We start from the raw sequence: 14,718 nt of genomic DNA, 5'->3' as shown, positions 1-14,718 counted from the left end.
GTTCTGCTGAAGTATTTTTTCAATATGATTTTTCATAATTCATTTTCCAATCTCCAGTCCCGAATAGCAGAGTCCACTTTTATTGTTCTCCGATAATATTTTGTAACTAATTTTATCGGTTTTTTCCGTTTCATTTTCGAGAAATGTGTCATTCCCGAAGAAAACACCAATAAGATTGAATTCAGATGCATACCACCCGCTGATAAGAATATCAACAAGTGTTACGATCTGAATTGAACTAGCCAATTCTTCAATCCATCTTTAGGGCTACTGAATGGAGAATGTTCCACCCAATAAAAGCAGATGCTGACCATGGTTTCGGTCTTATTAGACCTCGTCAGAGCAACACAGCTTCTTCTCTGATTTAAAACGCTTGTAGATGACGGACCCTCATTATACAGGGTTAGAGCTATTTAGAGGCTGACTAAAGGAATATCGAAAACCGTTAAAAATAAAGGGTGGCTTAAATTACCAAAAAGTAGTACACCAGTTTAATCGCTATATGGGATTATGACTACACACCGAATTTTGTGTAGTTATCTCCAAAAACAAATGAGTTATGAAGAAAAAATGATAATCTTGATTTTCAATTTTCTAAGATATCTTAAGAACCATCAGAGATATTTGGGAACTGTTTACACCCACCCACTCATCCTTGAATAACGCAACTTTTTTGTAATTTAAGCTACCCTGTATTTCAAACGGTTTTCGATATCCCTGTAGTCCCCCTCTAAATAGTACCAACCCTGTATACTGGTAGTATCTTCTGAGTATTATCGAGTAGTAGACCGAAACCAAGGTTTGCATATACTCTTCTCTCTTCCGCATAAAAAGGAGAATTCAAAATCATTAATAACCTTTATGAACACAGCACTTTTGCCCCACAAATATTGTAGCTGGAAGAAATCTAACATATTGATAATCTTGTTAGATGGTTAGCTTCATACAAATATCATGCTACGACCTGCCGATATAGGTACTCGATATCGGAAATGTTTTTAATTCATTTTTATTCTATGAATTCAGATGCCAGTTGATTTGTTGATCAGAATCAATCCCTCCTCATTTCACTGAATTGGTACTTACAAATTTATAATTCATATTCCAAAAAACTTCAACACTTAAGTATCAGCTTAAGCTATTTTGTTATAAGTTTTCCAAAGTCACTTGAAAAACGTTTATAAGCCCCAATCCTTTGATGTTTAACCGCTCCCATTCATGGAAGCATCAAATATTTTATTCTCGTGATATGAATAAACCATAAGTCGTAGTGGATATCAACTTAATAGCCACTTCTTGTTACAGAACATGTCATATAATCCCGGATATCATCCGCAAACTCTGAAGAAAGACAACGATCTACTTAACAGCGCTTACGAGAATCAAGATATGGCTAGTAAAACTGGAAATAACATGATTCCAAACAGACCCGACGACATCGAAAACTTGAAGGAATTCACGGTATCAAAGTCGGATCCTAAATATCAAACATTGCCATACAACACGAAGTTTACGGTCAATCTCCTCTCGGGTAGATCAGCCAATACGAATGTGAACAACAACAATAACAAACTGGATATCAACGAAATGAAACATATCGAAAAAGAGTCTGAACCATCCACCATATCACCCAACGTAGGAATCCACAACGGCAATGCCAATTACAACCAACCCCCTGTCACAACCCACATGACTGTGCACAGCGCGCCACTAAATATTCTCAATAAGAATATAGCTACTCCACTCAATCATAACGATTTGGTGTTGAGTCGGAGGAATTCCAGCGAGCAAGGATCTGGTAAGGAGCAGGTTACTATTCATGGACATCAAAAGATACCAGATCAAACGTTGTATAATAATATGGTCAGTCCTCCGCCTAACATAACTTACCAGGTACGTATAGTAGATGTGTGTATGCATTCCTATTTGACATTTCGTTGTGTTTCAGAAACCAATTAGTAGCGTTGCACCTACATCCATTCATCATTCTGGAATACTGTCCAACGTTTACCAAACGTCCTCTATCAAAGTACAACCTGTAGAACCCCAGACCACGCTGTCTTCGAACAAGCAATTACCTAGTCCTTTGAACGGGAGGTCCTCTAATAACACGTCGGGAGTAAGCCTTGTCCTGTCACCTCCACAATCTTCGAGCACACCTTACAACAACACACCTGAAGTTTCAATTGAGAAAATACCGAAGCCTGCACTTCCCCCAAAACCTGCAATCAAGCCTCCCCCAAGGCAAACCCAGCATATTTCGCATTTGATTGATGAGAATAACACTCAACCTCCTCCTATACCTTCTTCAGATCCTCCTGAAGATAAGAAACCTAGTCCTGTTCCACAACGGACGGTTTTACCACCACCTGTTCAGCCTCCAAGAACTGGGTTATCCGGTAAAGAAGTCACGATAGAGAAGCTACCTATCAACTCGACTCCTTCGATTACGAATCAGTCCTATCATCAGTCTAGTTCAGAAATGATTATAAAAGCGAAACCTTTAACTATCAAGAAGCAGCCTTTCACTGAGCAACCGAAATTGAGAAACGTTGGTGGTTACAAACCAAATGGTTCTGTTCCTAGAAGAATCGAAATACCCTCTGGTTTCCAGTATCAGATGACAGAAAAACCTCTGGATTCTCCTTCTTCAACTGATAGTAAGGAGAAGGAAACTAGTGAGAAGGACGAAGTCGACAGAGCAGTAGCAAGTGATGAAAACTTCGAATCGAAATCCTTAGGAAAAGATGAGAAACCAATTGATGGAGTGATAAGGAGGTGTAAAAAAGGAAATTTAAAGCAAAGTGGGAAGCAAAATTTATCTCGTAGGGTTAGTTTCGACCCTCTGGCACTGCTGCTAGATGCTAGCCTCGAAGGAGAGTTAGAATTGGTGAAGAAAACAGCCACTCAGGTGGCAAACCCTAGTGCCGCCAATGATGAAGGCATTACCGCCCTGCACAACGCTATTTGTGCGGGACACCTTGAGATCGTCAAGTTCCTAGTAGAATTCGGTTGTGATGTTAACGCGCAAGATAGCGACGGTTGGACTCCATTGCACTGTGGCGCAAGCTGCAACAACGTGGCCATGGTGAAATTTCTGGTTGAACATGGGGCGTGTATATTCGCTACAACATTGAGTGACCATGAGACGGCCGCTGAGAAGTGTGAAGAAGACGAAGAAGGCTTTGATGGCTGTTCTGAATACCTCTACAGTAAGTCTTTTTTTTTCATTATTCATTAAAAACCGGCTAACAACACAGCTCTTGGCTATTATAAGTAACTTTAAGCTCATATCGAACTATACGATGAACGTTTTTTCCATAACCTCACATAAAACCCAAAAAATAAACACATACACGTTTATTGTACGTTCAGAACAAGTTAAATTGCCTAATGTGTATTTACTTAAAAATTAAAAAAAATATATAATATAAAAATATGATTTGATGAACAAAGTTGAAGAATTTCTAAAACTAAGCTAACACTTCGTTAAAATTTTCTAATGGTGAAGAAATTTTAGGATGAGTACTCTAATAGCATTTTCCTTTGTAGGTGTACAGGAAAAATTAGGTATATTATCTAATGGCGCAGTTTATGCAGTATTCGACTATACAGCTCAACAGCCCGATGAGTTGAGCTTCAAATCGGGTCAGCAATTGACAGTTTTGAGGAAGGGGGACGAAAATGAAAGGGAATGGTGGTGGTGCCGTTTAGGAGATAAGGAAGGCTACGTTCCTAGGAACCTTCTTGGGGTGAGTTAATGAGAAATAAGAGTAGTTTATATTGAATTTGTCCAGTTGGAAAATCAAAGTAGTAATGGGGAATTCCCCTCAATTTGGGTTATCACTGCATATATGCAAGTTTAAACTGAATAATTATGAGTTTCATTCATGATTTTTTCAAATGCAGCGCGGAAATTGTTCAACATCATTCTTCAAATATGGGGTTTTAAAATTTAAATCGCTTGGTTCCGAATGTACGATTTGGCAACAGCGTCTACCATAGAATGAAAAGAACAATGTCCGATCAGCTTGTTAATAAAATAACAGCAGTTTATTTACAGGCGCGTACTTACTGTCCAGCTTCAACTGCAACTGGCCATAACAATCCCATAAAATTTTACGACCTTCCTCGTTCGTCGCAGACTCCATAGACAGCCATCTTTGTCTATCTCATCAAGATAATTCATTTGTTGTCCTTTATTATCAAGGCATATTTCAGTCGATGTTGCCAACTTGTGCAATCGACATGAAACGCTTTAAATTTTAAATACCCATTTTTATTTTTCATTTTTAAGTGCTTAAAATAATTTTTTTTTGGGAAACGGTTGAAATGGTTATTTCAAAATGTGACGTTTCAAAGATATTTCATAAAAAATACATCATTTTCGACAGAAGGAGTATTCCCTATTTTACAATATTCTATTCCATATTATAATAACGATGTACGTAGTTCAGTAAAAATTTAAACCTTCAAATTTACCGAAACCTGTGTGATTCCTATTATATTTTCGACTCTTTCACTTGATAATTCAGGGGTATAATGATAAACTATTGATTGAATCGACTGTTTTTTCATCGTAATCATCGATCATTGTTTAATGGCCCTACCTTATCGAATAACACTGTCAAGAGATGATCCTCTTTATCGGAATAGCATTTCCTGATCATAATATGATTAATGGGAAACCCAGAATCGATGTGTAGATAACACTTGGCTTTTACAAAGTAAAGTAACTCAGAACAAAACTGAAAACCTGTAACTGGAGATAACTAATACAAACGTGATTATACAGGTTTTAGCGAATAAAGAATCTTCGGAGGAAAATTCCGCATAACAGAATAATGACAGTAGAACTTTCATCCGAAAATGCTTCGTTTTCCGAGATGTAGTATTGAGATTTTTTTAAAAACTGACTGACCATTTATTTATTGCTCTGAAACTGGCAGAGAATTGAAAATTAAATTGGGTTGGTGTCAAGAGGTAGTTATTGCGAATTTTTCGACACGCAATTGAGAAAGTAGTCGCGTAGTGATCTAAATTTATTGAAAGAAAAAATCACCACAGAGATATTTGGAACTCCAAATCATTCTTGAATTCCTTGTTCAATTTGTGACAATAAATCTCCCTTGCTTTTTTCATACGGTTTGCCGTTTGTTATGAATAAAACAAAAACATCTTAACGCGTATTTTTCTTTCCTTCAATACATTATGTAGTCGCGACACTAGTAGACTACTTGTATCACTGCTATGTTTCCTCTAGTTTTATACAGTGATGTGACTGATTTATTTTTTCCAGCTCTACCCAAGAGTCGTCCGTAGTGAGGATTGATTACAGCACCTGATATACTTATTGAAAACATTTGGCCTTTCGCTGTAGAATTCACGAAGTCTTGAAAGTCACCTTTGCTCAATATAAACTTATATTGTAAAGTTTGAAGGTTCACTGAATTATTTGTTGAAGCAATTTTTTATGTTCGATTTTTTGTTTGTTATAACTATTGAATATATAAATATTATAAATATATACATATTTTCAAAATTGTAAATATATAAATAAAAATATAATTATTTACAATGAAAATGATCGAATAAATGTACAATGTTTTACTATGCATTTTTATTTTATCCCAGAATTTCAAATTCCAGAAAGATACTCATAATATTAATAGAAATAATTTGATATCCTCATGTTTTTTTTCAATTCGAGTACATAATGAATCTCTTGGGAAATCATTCTCTTAACAGAAGTTACCCAAAAATCTCGATACTTTCTTAACTATCCATGTCCTCTCTCCCAAAATTTGCTAGTAGATCATTCACATGGATCAGAAAAAGCAATGATCTCATGACCGAACCCTGCGGCACACCACAAATAACACGTTGCCAATCTGATCGTTCCGCTGAACTTTTGAAATCTGTCGTCTAGAAAGTTTTAGATTAAATCCAATTATATCCTCCTTATGCCATACTGCCCTCCTAAGCCACAAAGACGTATCTCAAATTTCAATGAATTTTTTATTTCTTCATATAAGGGCACTTTGAGTTGTATTCAATCCATTTCCTAAGCGAAATAGACGTATTTCGTCCGTATTGTGCAGCTAAAGTGCTTGAAATATAAGACGCAACTGAAGTTTTTAACCGCCAAGATAACAAAAAATGTAAAACTGCGGCCACCTAAAAAACAAACAAAAGTTCTTGGAATTTCTTTGCAGAAGAAAACCAATATAACAAAAAATTTGTCTGGAATTATGAAAAATTGGTTGCAATTCTGGGACACTCTTCCAGTTTCAGATGAGAACTGAACAAAATTAATGTTTTTCTATTTGTATTCTATTCCACTTCTGAGTTCATTTTCAGTATAAATATTTATGATTTTCTAAAATTTTCTTTCAAAATCCCACAAATGTAGCGTATTCTTTATGTATCGCATTATAAATGAATCGTTTCTAGATAATTTTTTATTTATTACTCAATCTCCTATCCATGTCCAGAATCGAACGTTATCTATTAATTAATTGTAATTTTATATCTAAAATTTTTGTTCACAATTTCTTAGCCAATTAGCCGTATCTCCGTTTAGAACTAGAAAACTTGTTTATGTGAGACAAGTTAATTAATTACCATGTCATGGTCGTTCCAATCTTTATTGTATTCACCCAAAAAAAAAACCATTAAAGAATGTCACTATGTAGGTGCGGTTTTGAAATTCATTAAAATTCCTTATCTCTCAAAACAAGCTGATACGCCTTTTTGGCTTAGGAGGGCAGCATGTATTTGAGTTTTTTCAAGAGCAGTTGGTGAATGGTTGGCTGCTTTTGTGCAGATTCCAAAATGTGCTTACTGTTGGCATGACCGATACGCCGTTCATGACATCATTTCATTGCTTTGGAAAATGGGACTATGTATTATTATAACCTATGATTTATCTCTCAGAGAGAGAGAGATTGAGCACTTTTTTGTTTTCGACTTTTTCCAATATACAGTGTGTCGAATCAACCTAACTAGAGATTCCAAGCGCCTGTATGGTATATGCAGTGTGTCAATTTGAGAAGATACCACCTTTAATATTTCGGCCCTCCAATATCAGGAAAAATGCAAACTTTAGTCGAGTTCCAGAATTACATCTCGGAGGAAAGAGAGCGAGCAGACTTTGCTCTGATTCGTAGATAGACGTAGATCTACGCTCTGATTGGACGGTATTGACGTAACAGATGGAAAAGATGGAAAAAATGCGATTCTGGAACTCGACATTTGTTTCGTAGGGTTACATTTTTTACGGTTGGTTCCAATCTAGTTGTACCAACCCTATGAGCGTGATGGCAGCAATCCCTAAAATATTCAATGAACAAGGGGGTTGAGTGACATCTTGTTTCAAAGGTAATTCGATTGGCTTTTCAAAAATGCCACGCACTTGACCGTTTCTAATAGTATTTCCGAAAAATAAAGAAAAAAGATTAAAATAGTTATGACCGCAAAAGTTGTAAGAAATCATGAAAATAACGAAAAATTTTTCACTTGTTCAGAAAATCAACTTGAGAGGATGGAAACATTATTTCACATTTAGCAGATCATTACCAAGAGAAATAGTTTGGCCACGTTTCAGAAAAATTGAAATTGGATGTGGTTGATCTAACACATTCGTGTCAGATAAGAAACAATGTGGCGCAATTATTATAGAGCAGAGATTTTTTAAGATGGAGGAAAACAGAGATTTTTGCCCCCTCCCCTGTTGTTTAGGGCCCCAAGCGCACTTCCTGTGGTTGTGAGATCCGCCAATGAATATAAGATATTCGTATTTCGAAGTACGAGCTTTTCTTTTCTATCTGCGCTGAATTATCCTGGATGACACTGTGAATATTTTCTGAAAAAATTTAAGTAAAATTGAGCTATTTAATCTCTATATCAGTGAATATTATAACATCCGATGTTTCAGAAGTAGGTAGATGTCAGGTTAGGAAGATTATTTTCGCCCTGAATAAATGGCACTTAGAGGTACCAATTAATTATTGAAAATATCAGCACCTAAGTTCTTCTGATTGGAATTTCTATGGAGAGACTGAAATAATATAAATAATAAGGAAGCAAACATTCTATTAATAGATCATAATTTTTGATACCCTCTTTATTATCATATCTCACACTTAACCGACATCAAATTATACTTTTCTACAATTCATATACACCAGTCATGTTGTAGCATTTTTGACTAAACTAAGCCTTACTTAACAAAGAATATTTTTCAGTGGAATGTTTCGATAAAGTATGGATTTTCAATTTCGTCCATAAATTTCAATATTTGTTGATATTTGAGGTTGAAAATACTGATAGCTTGCTTCAAATTAAATCATCATCTGGTCTCGAAGCTAATGATTACTATTTACATTATAATTATTTTTTTACATATCCTTATATTAGTGACTAGAATTCCTCTTCTTTCTTGAGACGTTATCAGTCTCAAGCTCAAAATTCACAAATAAACTGTAATTGTAACTAAAGTATACATCTTTATAAATTATATGATTCAACGCGATTGTTGTATCATCTTTCAATCTATACAGTTTTGCCGATATATATTAGTAGCTCTATTCATATTGGTCATCACTCAAGTAGTTTTTGACTCAATAAATTACTTCTTTATTTTGTGCTCTGCTAATTTCCTAAATTAACTCAACTGAAGGCTAAATATGAACAGTCTCGTTAGATACATATATAAACAGAAATATCATTTCACCTAACATTTCCATGACTTCTTTTTGCCCTTATTTCCTATTTCTTTGGTACACTAGTACAGGTGTTATGATAACACCTCCGAAATCGAAAGAAAAAACATCGATGATATGACCAAAAATTAAAATATTAATCTACCCTATAAGTATGTCAAAAATATCCCATATCAATAAATGGAAAATTCCATCAACATCCCATTTATAAGATATAAAATAAAGATCATTGCACAATTATTATCAAATCTCTTCTTGAATTTGTTGACACCTCCTCTCTATAATTTATTATAAGTTTATTTATTTCATCAAAAAAAGCATTCAGTTTCAGTTATCAACTATGCATATTATAAGTACAATTCTGGAATTTATAACTTTAAGTATATTGTCTTTTAAGTTCATTATTATATTTTATATAATTTCTACTATGATACAAATATTTAAGATAACAACAAACCATAACAAATAATATATTGGAATAAGGGTTCTTCTGAACTGAAGCGTTCTCGCTGAACAAATAAAACGAAAGATAAAAATTTGTAAACGTAACAGTTTCGAACGAATTGCATAAATTATATTGCAAAACATATAACAATCTATTATTGCACAACATCTATTCGCGATATGCTCTAATTAAATCTCATGTAAAATTGTTTGAGTAATATCCTAGTATTAGTTCTTATTAACAAAATTTGTAGTGAAGATACTCTGTATTTACTCGCTATCACTACTTGAGTCAGCCTCTGGAACAGGTGCCGGTTTTTCTTCTTTCACAGTATGCACTGGTTTAGTAGCAATCGCGTAAGCATTGGGATTTTCTCCCTCTATGTGCTCAATACCAACCCTAAAAGTAGATTTTGAGTTATTTTGGGTTGAAAAAGAGAAATGCCGTAAATTTACACATTAGTCCGACATTTGATGAAAATCCATAATTGAACATAAAACAGATAACCTATATGATTTTCACAAAAATGAATTTTGCAACCGAGTTACGTGTTTTGCTATCACAACTGCATTTTCAGGTGGGTGAACCTTCACCCCACAAAAAATTCTTTACAGAATGCCGGAAATCCTGCAATTTCGTGATTTTTTTTCTCGGTGGCAATTTGAATATTATTTTCTGAATTGAGCACTCAAAAATACTCAGATGTGACCAGAAACCCTTACTTCAGGGTTTATACATAACTGATCGTACTCATTTGAATATTGCTCAAAGATGACGTATCTTGCTTATGCGTCGAAAACGGGGTATACAGGGTGTTTAATGAGTCTTCCGGCAAAGCCAATGATGAATGCAGATCATCAAGGCCTTTCAGAAAAGTTGCTTATTTTGTATCCTAAGGCTATTATTTTCGGAGATGCGGAGTGATCCATGAATATTTACCTAAATTTGCAATAGCCATAACTCTGGAATGCCAGGTCCAATTCCGATCAAATTATATGGGTTTGTTCTCTTCAGAAGGCTCTTCCAAACGGTTCATGGAATATTAATATTTTCAGGGTAGTACTTAGAATATCATGATTATTCATTCAAGCACCAAAATCTATATTTTTCACATCCCTTACAGAAATTTCGTTACTGCCATGAAAGACCTCATAACCCATTCTAAAGAATTCAGTTTTCACTTTGCATGGCACACTTGTCAAAAAAGAATAGGAACCGGACGAATTCATATTTTATGTCATTTTTTCAAAATGCGGTCCTGTTTTTATTCCTTCGGTGATAATATTTATTATCCTTTGCCGAGATTCTAGATTATTTTGAATTCTGTTCATTTCTTCTTCATTTTAAACCCTCAGCACATACTGAGTGTTCGTGTTTGAAAGTATGCAAAGTCGAGCTGTGAATTCTTCTGAAATTACTTATTGAATTTAGATACAAATGATGTAAACCATCTTGGAAAATGTCATCCGTAAGTGTATTTGCTTCATAACACACATAACTAATAAAATTGATTCTTCCGAAAAACTTTAACCTTTTTATTTCCTTACAGAAAACAACAATGAAGGAACCGAACGCATTCATGTTTTATGTCATTTATTCGAAATGCGGTCCAGTTTTTATTCTTTTGGTGATATCATTCATTGTCTTCGGTCGAGAATTTAAATTTTTTGAAATGCTGTTCGACTGTTTTCATTTTAAACCCGTAGTTCCTACTGAGTGTGCGTGAAAAAGTGACAGACACTACTGACTTCACGGGAGCATTTGCGGCAGAGGATAGAAGAAGCCTGTACAAAATTTTTACATAATTTGTATCTAAATTCAATATGTACTTTCAAAAAAATTCACAGCTCGACTTCGCATACTTTTAAACACTTTTTTTCGAACACTCAGTATGTGCTGAGGGTTTAAAATGAAGAAGACACCAGATTTTGAAATAATTCAGAATTGCGGCCAAGGACAATAAATATTCTCATCGAAGGAATAAAAACAGGACCGCATTTCGAAAAAAATTACATAATTATGTCATTTTTCATTCAAGCCCCGAAATCTATATTTTTTACATAACTTACAGAAATTTCGTTATTGCCATGAAAAACCACATAATTTATTCTAAGAAATTCAATTTTCACTTTGCATGGCAATACGATATTCTGAGTACTGCACTGAAAATTTTGGACTTTGCAGTCCAGAGTTAAGGCTATCGCAAATTTAGGCCAATATTCATGAATCATCCCGTATCTCCGAAACTAATAGCCTTAGGATACAAAACAAACAAGTTTTCTCAAAGGCCTGGATGACCTCTGCATTCACCATTAGGCTATGGCCGTCGACTCATGAAACACCCTGTATGTCATAAGGCGAAAATGATTCTACTCTTGTCATCTACCGACCATATGTGTTTGTCCAGTTTATGATGAAACAACCTGTATATATTTCTTCATTTTGTGGTGTTTTTGACCAGATCTTGAAATATACTAGAAAAGGAACCTAATTTAAATCTCACCTGTATTCATGTCTAGCTAAGTTCCTAACATATTTCTCAGGAGGATCGTCGCTGTCCGTATTCTGAAGGCTCACACTCCTACACACGCAGTGACTGACTTGCGTGGCTGGCATGGTAAACTCTACATAGCAATATTCGGCTAGCTTCTCCGGCATTTGATCATAGCTTGTGAGTGCCAGACGACAAACCATATTATGAGTAGTGTAAGCACCTGTGAAAATATGTTATATAGCGATAGAAATATTTTTATTTTTACTCTTCTTCTACCTTGCCCTTCTTTCGGTAGCCTTGGGCATCTCCAAACAATCGCTCTATGTTGGTGCTCGTATTTCGCTTGTCCAGACGTAACTTCGATGAGGCTTTCTTGAAGCGTCTCCATGGTTCCTAATATCCTTTCGATTCCTTTGATTTTGCCAGTACTGAAATTATATTTTCATAAAATATGAGATGACTGGAGATAACTCTTGAAATAACCACTACAGATGATCATAATATACAGGGTGTTAGTGAGTAAGTACGAAAACCTTCGGAGTGATGAACTTACCGTCTATGTGCTGATTTAACTGAGCCATATCTAAAATGCTTCTCGACTCTAAACAGATAAATCCAGCATTCTGGTATAGGAAACCTAATTTGCACATCTTCGCAAGGAATTTGTCCTAATTTCCTGGAAGCAAATCCTGGCACAAGAACATCCGCCCTTAATTCAATCTGGAACAAATGCATTTTTTTAACAGTTCAACTCTTGCAACCTGCGTATTTCTGGAGAATTTTTACCCACCTTCGTGCCTGTCACGCATATTGCTGCTTTGAGCTGTAATGGAAGTTCGCGATTTCTGGGTGGTCTCACTCTGAACCTCATCAATTCGATGTAGCAAGCATCCGGCGGTTTGAATCTAACGAAAGAATGGTCTAATGAAGAAAGCAATGGGTCAAGAGCATTTGGACATACTCACTTGATGACATGTGTTCTTTCATATTCATCTTGTTGTACACAGGAGTGAAATTCAGTTGCTTCTAGACGTATCCATTCTTCAGTCACAACAGGGATTATGTCATGCCTACCTACAACTTCTTTACCCTGACGTCTCATATCGTTCACACCAAGTTCAATGTCAGGCATGCCAGTGAGGAAGCCAAGGAAAAATAACCTGACTCGTGCAATCTGCCTCTCAATGTGACCTGTGGAATAAGTCAGTTGGTAAAGAATACTTACTCAATTTTGTTATCGTTTTTATCTTTATCAAAGCTCGAAATGTTTTTTACGGTATCATTTCTTGTCGGCATGTTTTTCGTTTTCCGAATTGTATCTTAATTGTATGTTTTTTGTTGATTTTTCCCAGGAAAATGCCAACTTAGGCCCGAAAATCGCCATCATTATAATTGTATTTCCCGCATTTATTTCTGTCGAGAAGGTATTTTGTCACTTCAAGGCAGTCACTGAGAATATAATTATTTTTATTAATATTACATCGAGAGAGCTTTTTTTTCATACCATTTCATAACACCTGAAAATTCAGTTTTCAAATTATCCGTATTGATTACTCACCATCAGAATCTTGATCCACATAGAGTTCATCTACTACAGTTATCTGCACTTCTTCCATTTTATAGTGGAGAGCCCTATCTCTATGTGCTTGAAGTCTAAACAAAGCTTCCTCTATGCTGAATGAAAACTGTTTCAGATCCTCATAATTTAAAGAACCCAATTTCATTAGTTGTGATACCTGGGGTGCATGTTCTACCGGCAATCCCAATTTTCTCAAATCACTACCAAACTCTTTGACACCTAAAAAAAATAAGAAGTGTTACTCTTCTGTGTATTTTTCAGATTGATCGAATCATTACCGTAAGTATTGTCTATTCGAAAATACAAAAACTATTCTACCAAACATGTTCCACAAAGAGTGTATCTCGGCCCCCATAAAAAATCAGAAAAATTCCAAAGAAACAAAACTTTGTTTCATGGGGAAACATTTTATATAGTTGGTTTCAATCAATTTGTATCAACCCTGTGAGCGTCATGACAACTAACACATACAGATAATATTGGACATCTATAAAGATATACAAAGCTTTAGGCCTCAAACTCAATATTGACAAAACCAAAACCCTGGTAAGTCCGCCAGAAAGCCTTCAAACAGATATCAGCCTGGAGGATGAAACTCTAGAACAGGTCGAGCATTTCAAATACTTGGGAGCTTCATAAATACTAGGGCTAACCTAGATCTAGCTGAAGATGCTAGACACGGAAATACACAACCGTATCAATTCAGCATCACGAGCATTCTGGAAGCTAAAGGACAGAGTGTTTCAAAATCACGATTTCAATCTGAAAACCAAGACAGCTGTTCACAAAGCAGTGGTCCTCCCAACGCTTCTTTGATGAAACGAATGCTGGACGCCCTACTGGCGACACATAAAGCAACTTGAACAAACGCAACAACGTCATCTTAGACAAATAATGCACCTCAGATGGTTCCACAAAGTTTCAAATGCGGAAGTCTTGCAGCGCGCGAGTTATATAACATTTACAACCCAAGTAACGAGGGCCCTACTCAGATGGAGCAGCCACATTCTGAGGATGCAAGACACAACTCTCCAAAATAGCTCTGTATGGCGAATTCTCAGAGGGAGCTCGGAAACCAGGAGGCATACTGGCCGGTAAGGATATACTGCACCAATCCCTGAAATCAGTTAATGCCAACCATAACTGGGAACAACTATAGCGTTGGACAGATCACAGTGGAGGTTTTTGGTCCTCAGTTTTAATGGAGACTCGAGAATAATTCAGCGGTGGCCAGATCTGGTTGGTGACTATCCATGCCCGGAGTGTGGAAGGATCTGTAGGTCACGGTTGGATCTTTTCAGTCACATAAGAGGGCACACAATCGCAAGTAGCCTTAGAAATTATAATTTTGATCGCACTGATAGTTTTGTTTTTGAGTCTTTTTATAGATTTATTTTCGGTAACGGGATACAGCAATGAATGGAATGACAGCAAACCCTAATATCTTAAATGGAAATGGGGGTTGAGTGACACCTTA

At 35.8% G+C, this 14,718-nt stretch overlaps 2 protein-coding genes across 7 annotated transcripts in view; one reads left to right on the top strand and one right to left on the bottom strand.

Annotated features, from left to right (window-relative positions):
* Positions 1-5,562, top strand: part of LOC123309021 (apoptosis-stimulating of p53 protein 2) — a 334,262-nt gene extending 328,700 nt beyond the window's left edge. For 2 of the 6 annotated variants that reach the window (XM_044891869.1, XM_044891864.1), the window contains 4 exons: positions 1,306-1,893; positions 1,949-3,212; positions 3,553-3,752; positions 5,300-5,554. In XM_044891869.1, the coding sequence (XP_044747804.1) occupies positions 1,306-1,893; positions 1,949-3,212; positions 3,553-3,752; positions 5,300-5,332 (2,085 nt within the window). In that variant the 3' untranslated portion in view covers positions 5,333-5,554. Of the gene's footprint in view, positions 1-1,305; positions 1,894-1,948; positions 3,213-3,552; positions 3,753-5,299 lie in introns of all 6 variants that reach the window. The other 4 variants (XM_044891865.1, XM_044891867.1, XM_044891863.1 and 1 more) reach the window with 3 other exon arrangements.
* Positions 5,563-8,111: 2,549 nt separating this feature from the next.
* LOC123309719 (protein stoned-B-like) overlaps positions 8,112-14,718 on the bottom strand; it is a 30,127-nt gene continuing 23,520 nt past the window's right edge. The window contains 7 exon segments of the mRNA XM_044892946.1: positions 8,112-9,567; positions 11,672-11,882; positions 11,939-12,090; positions 12,216-12,382; positions 12,453-12,567; positions 12,628-12,853; positions 13,221-13,460. Of these exon segments, the coding sequence (XP_044748881.1) occupies positions 9,438-9,567; positions 11,672-11,882; positions 11,939-12,090; positions 12,216-12,382; positions 12,453-12,567; positions 12,628-12,853; positions 13,221-13,460 (1,241 nt within the window). The 3' untranslated portion in view covers positions 8,112-9,437.

Source organism: Coccinella septempunctata, chromosome 3, assembly GCF_907165205.1.
Source record: "Coccinella septempunctata chromosome 3, icCocSept1.1, whole genome shotgun sequence".
NCBI classification, from domain to species: Eukaryota; Metazoa; Arthropoda; class Insecta; order Coleoptera; family Coccinellidae; genus Coccinella; species Coccinella septempunctata.
The sequence above is the reverse complement of the archived record's forward strand: the minus strand, read 5'-3'. Positions and strand labels throughout refer to the sequence as shown.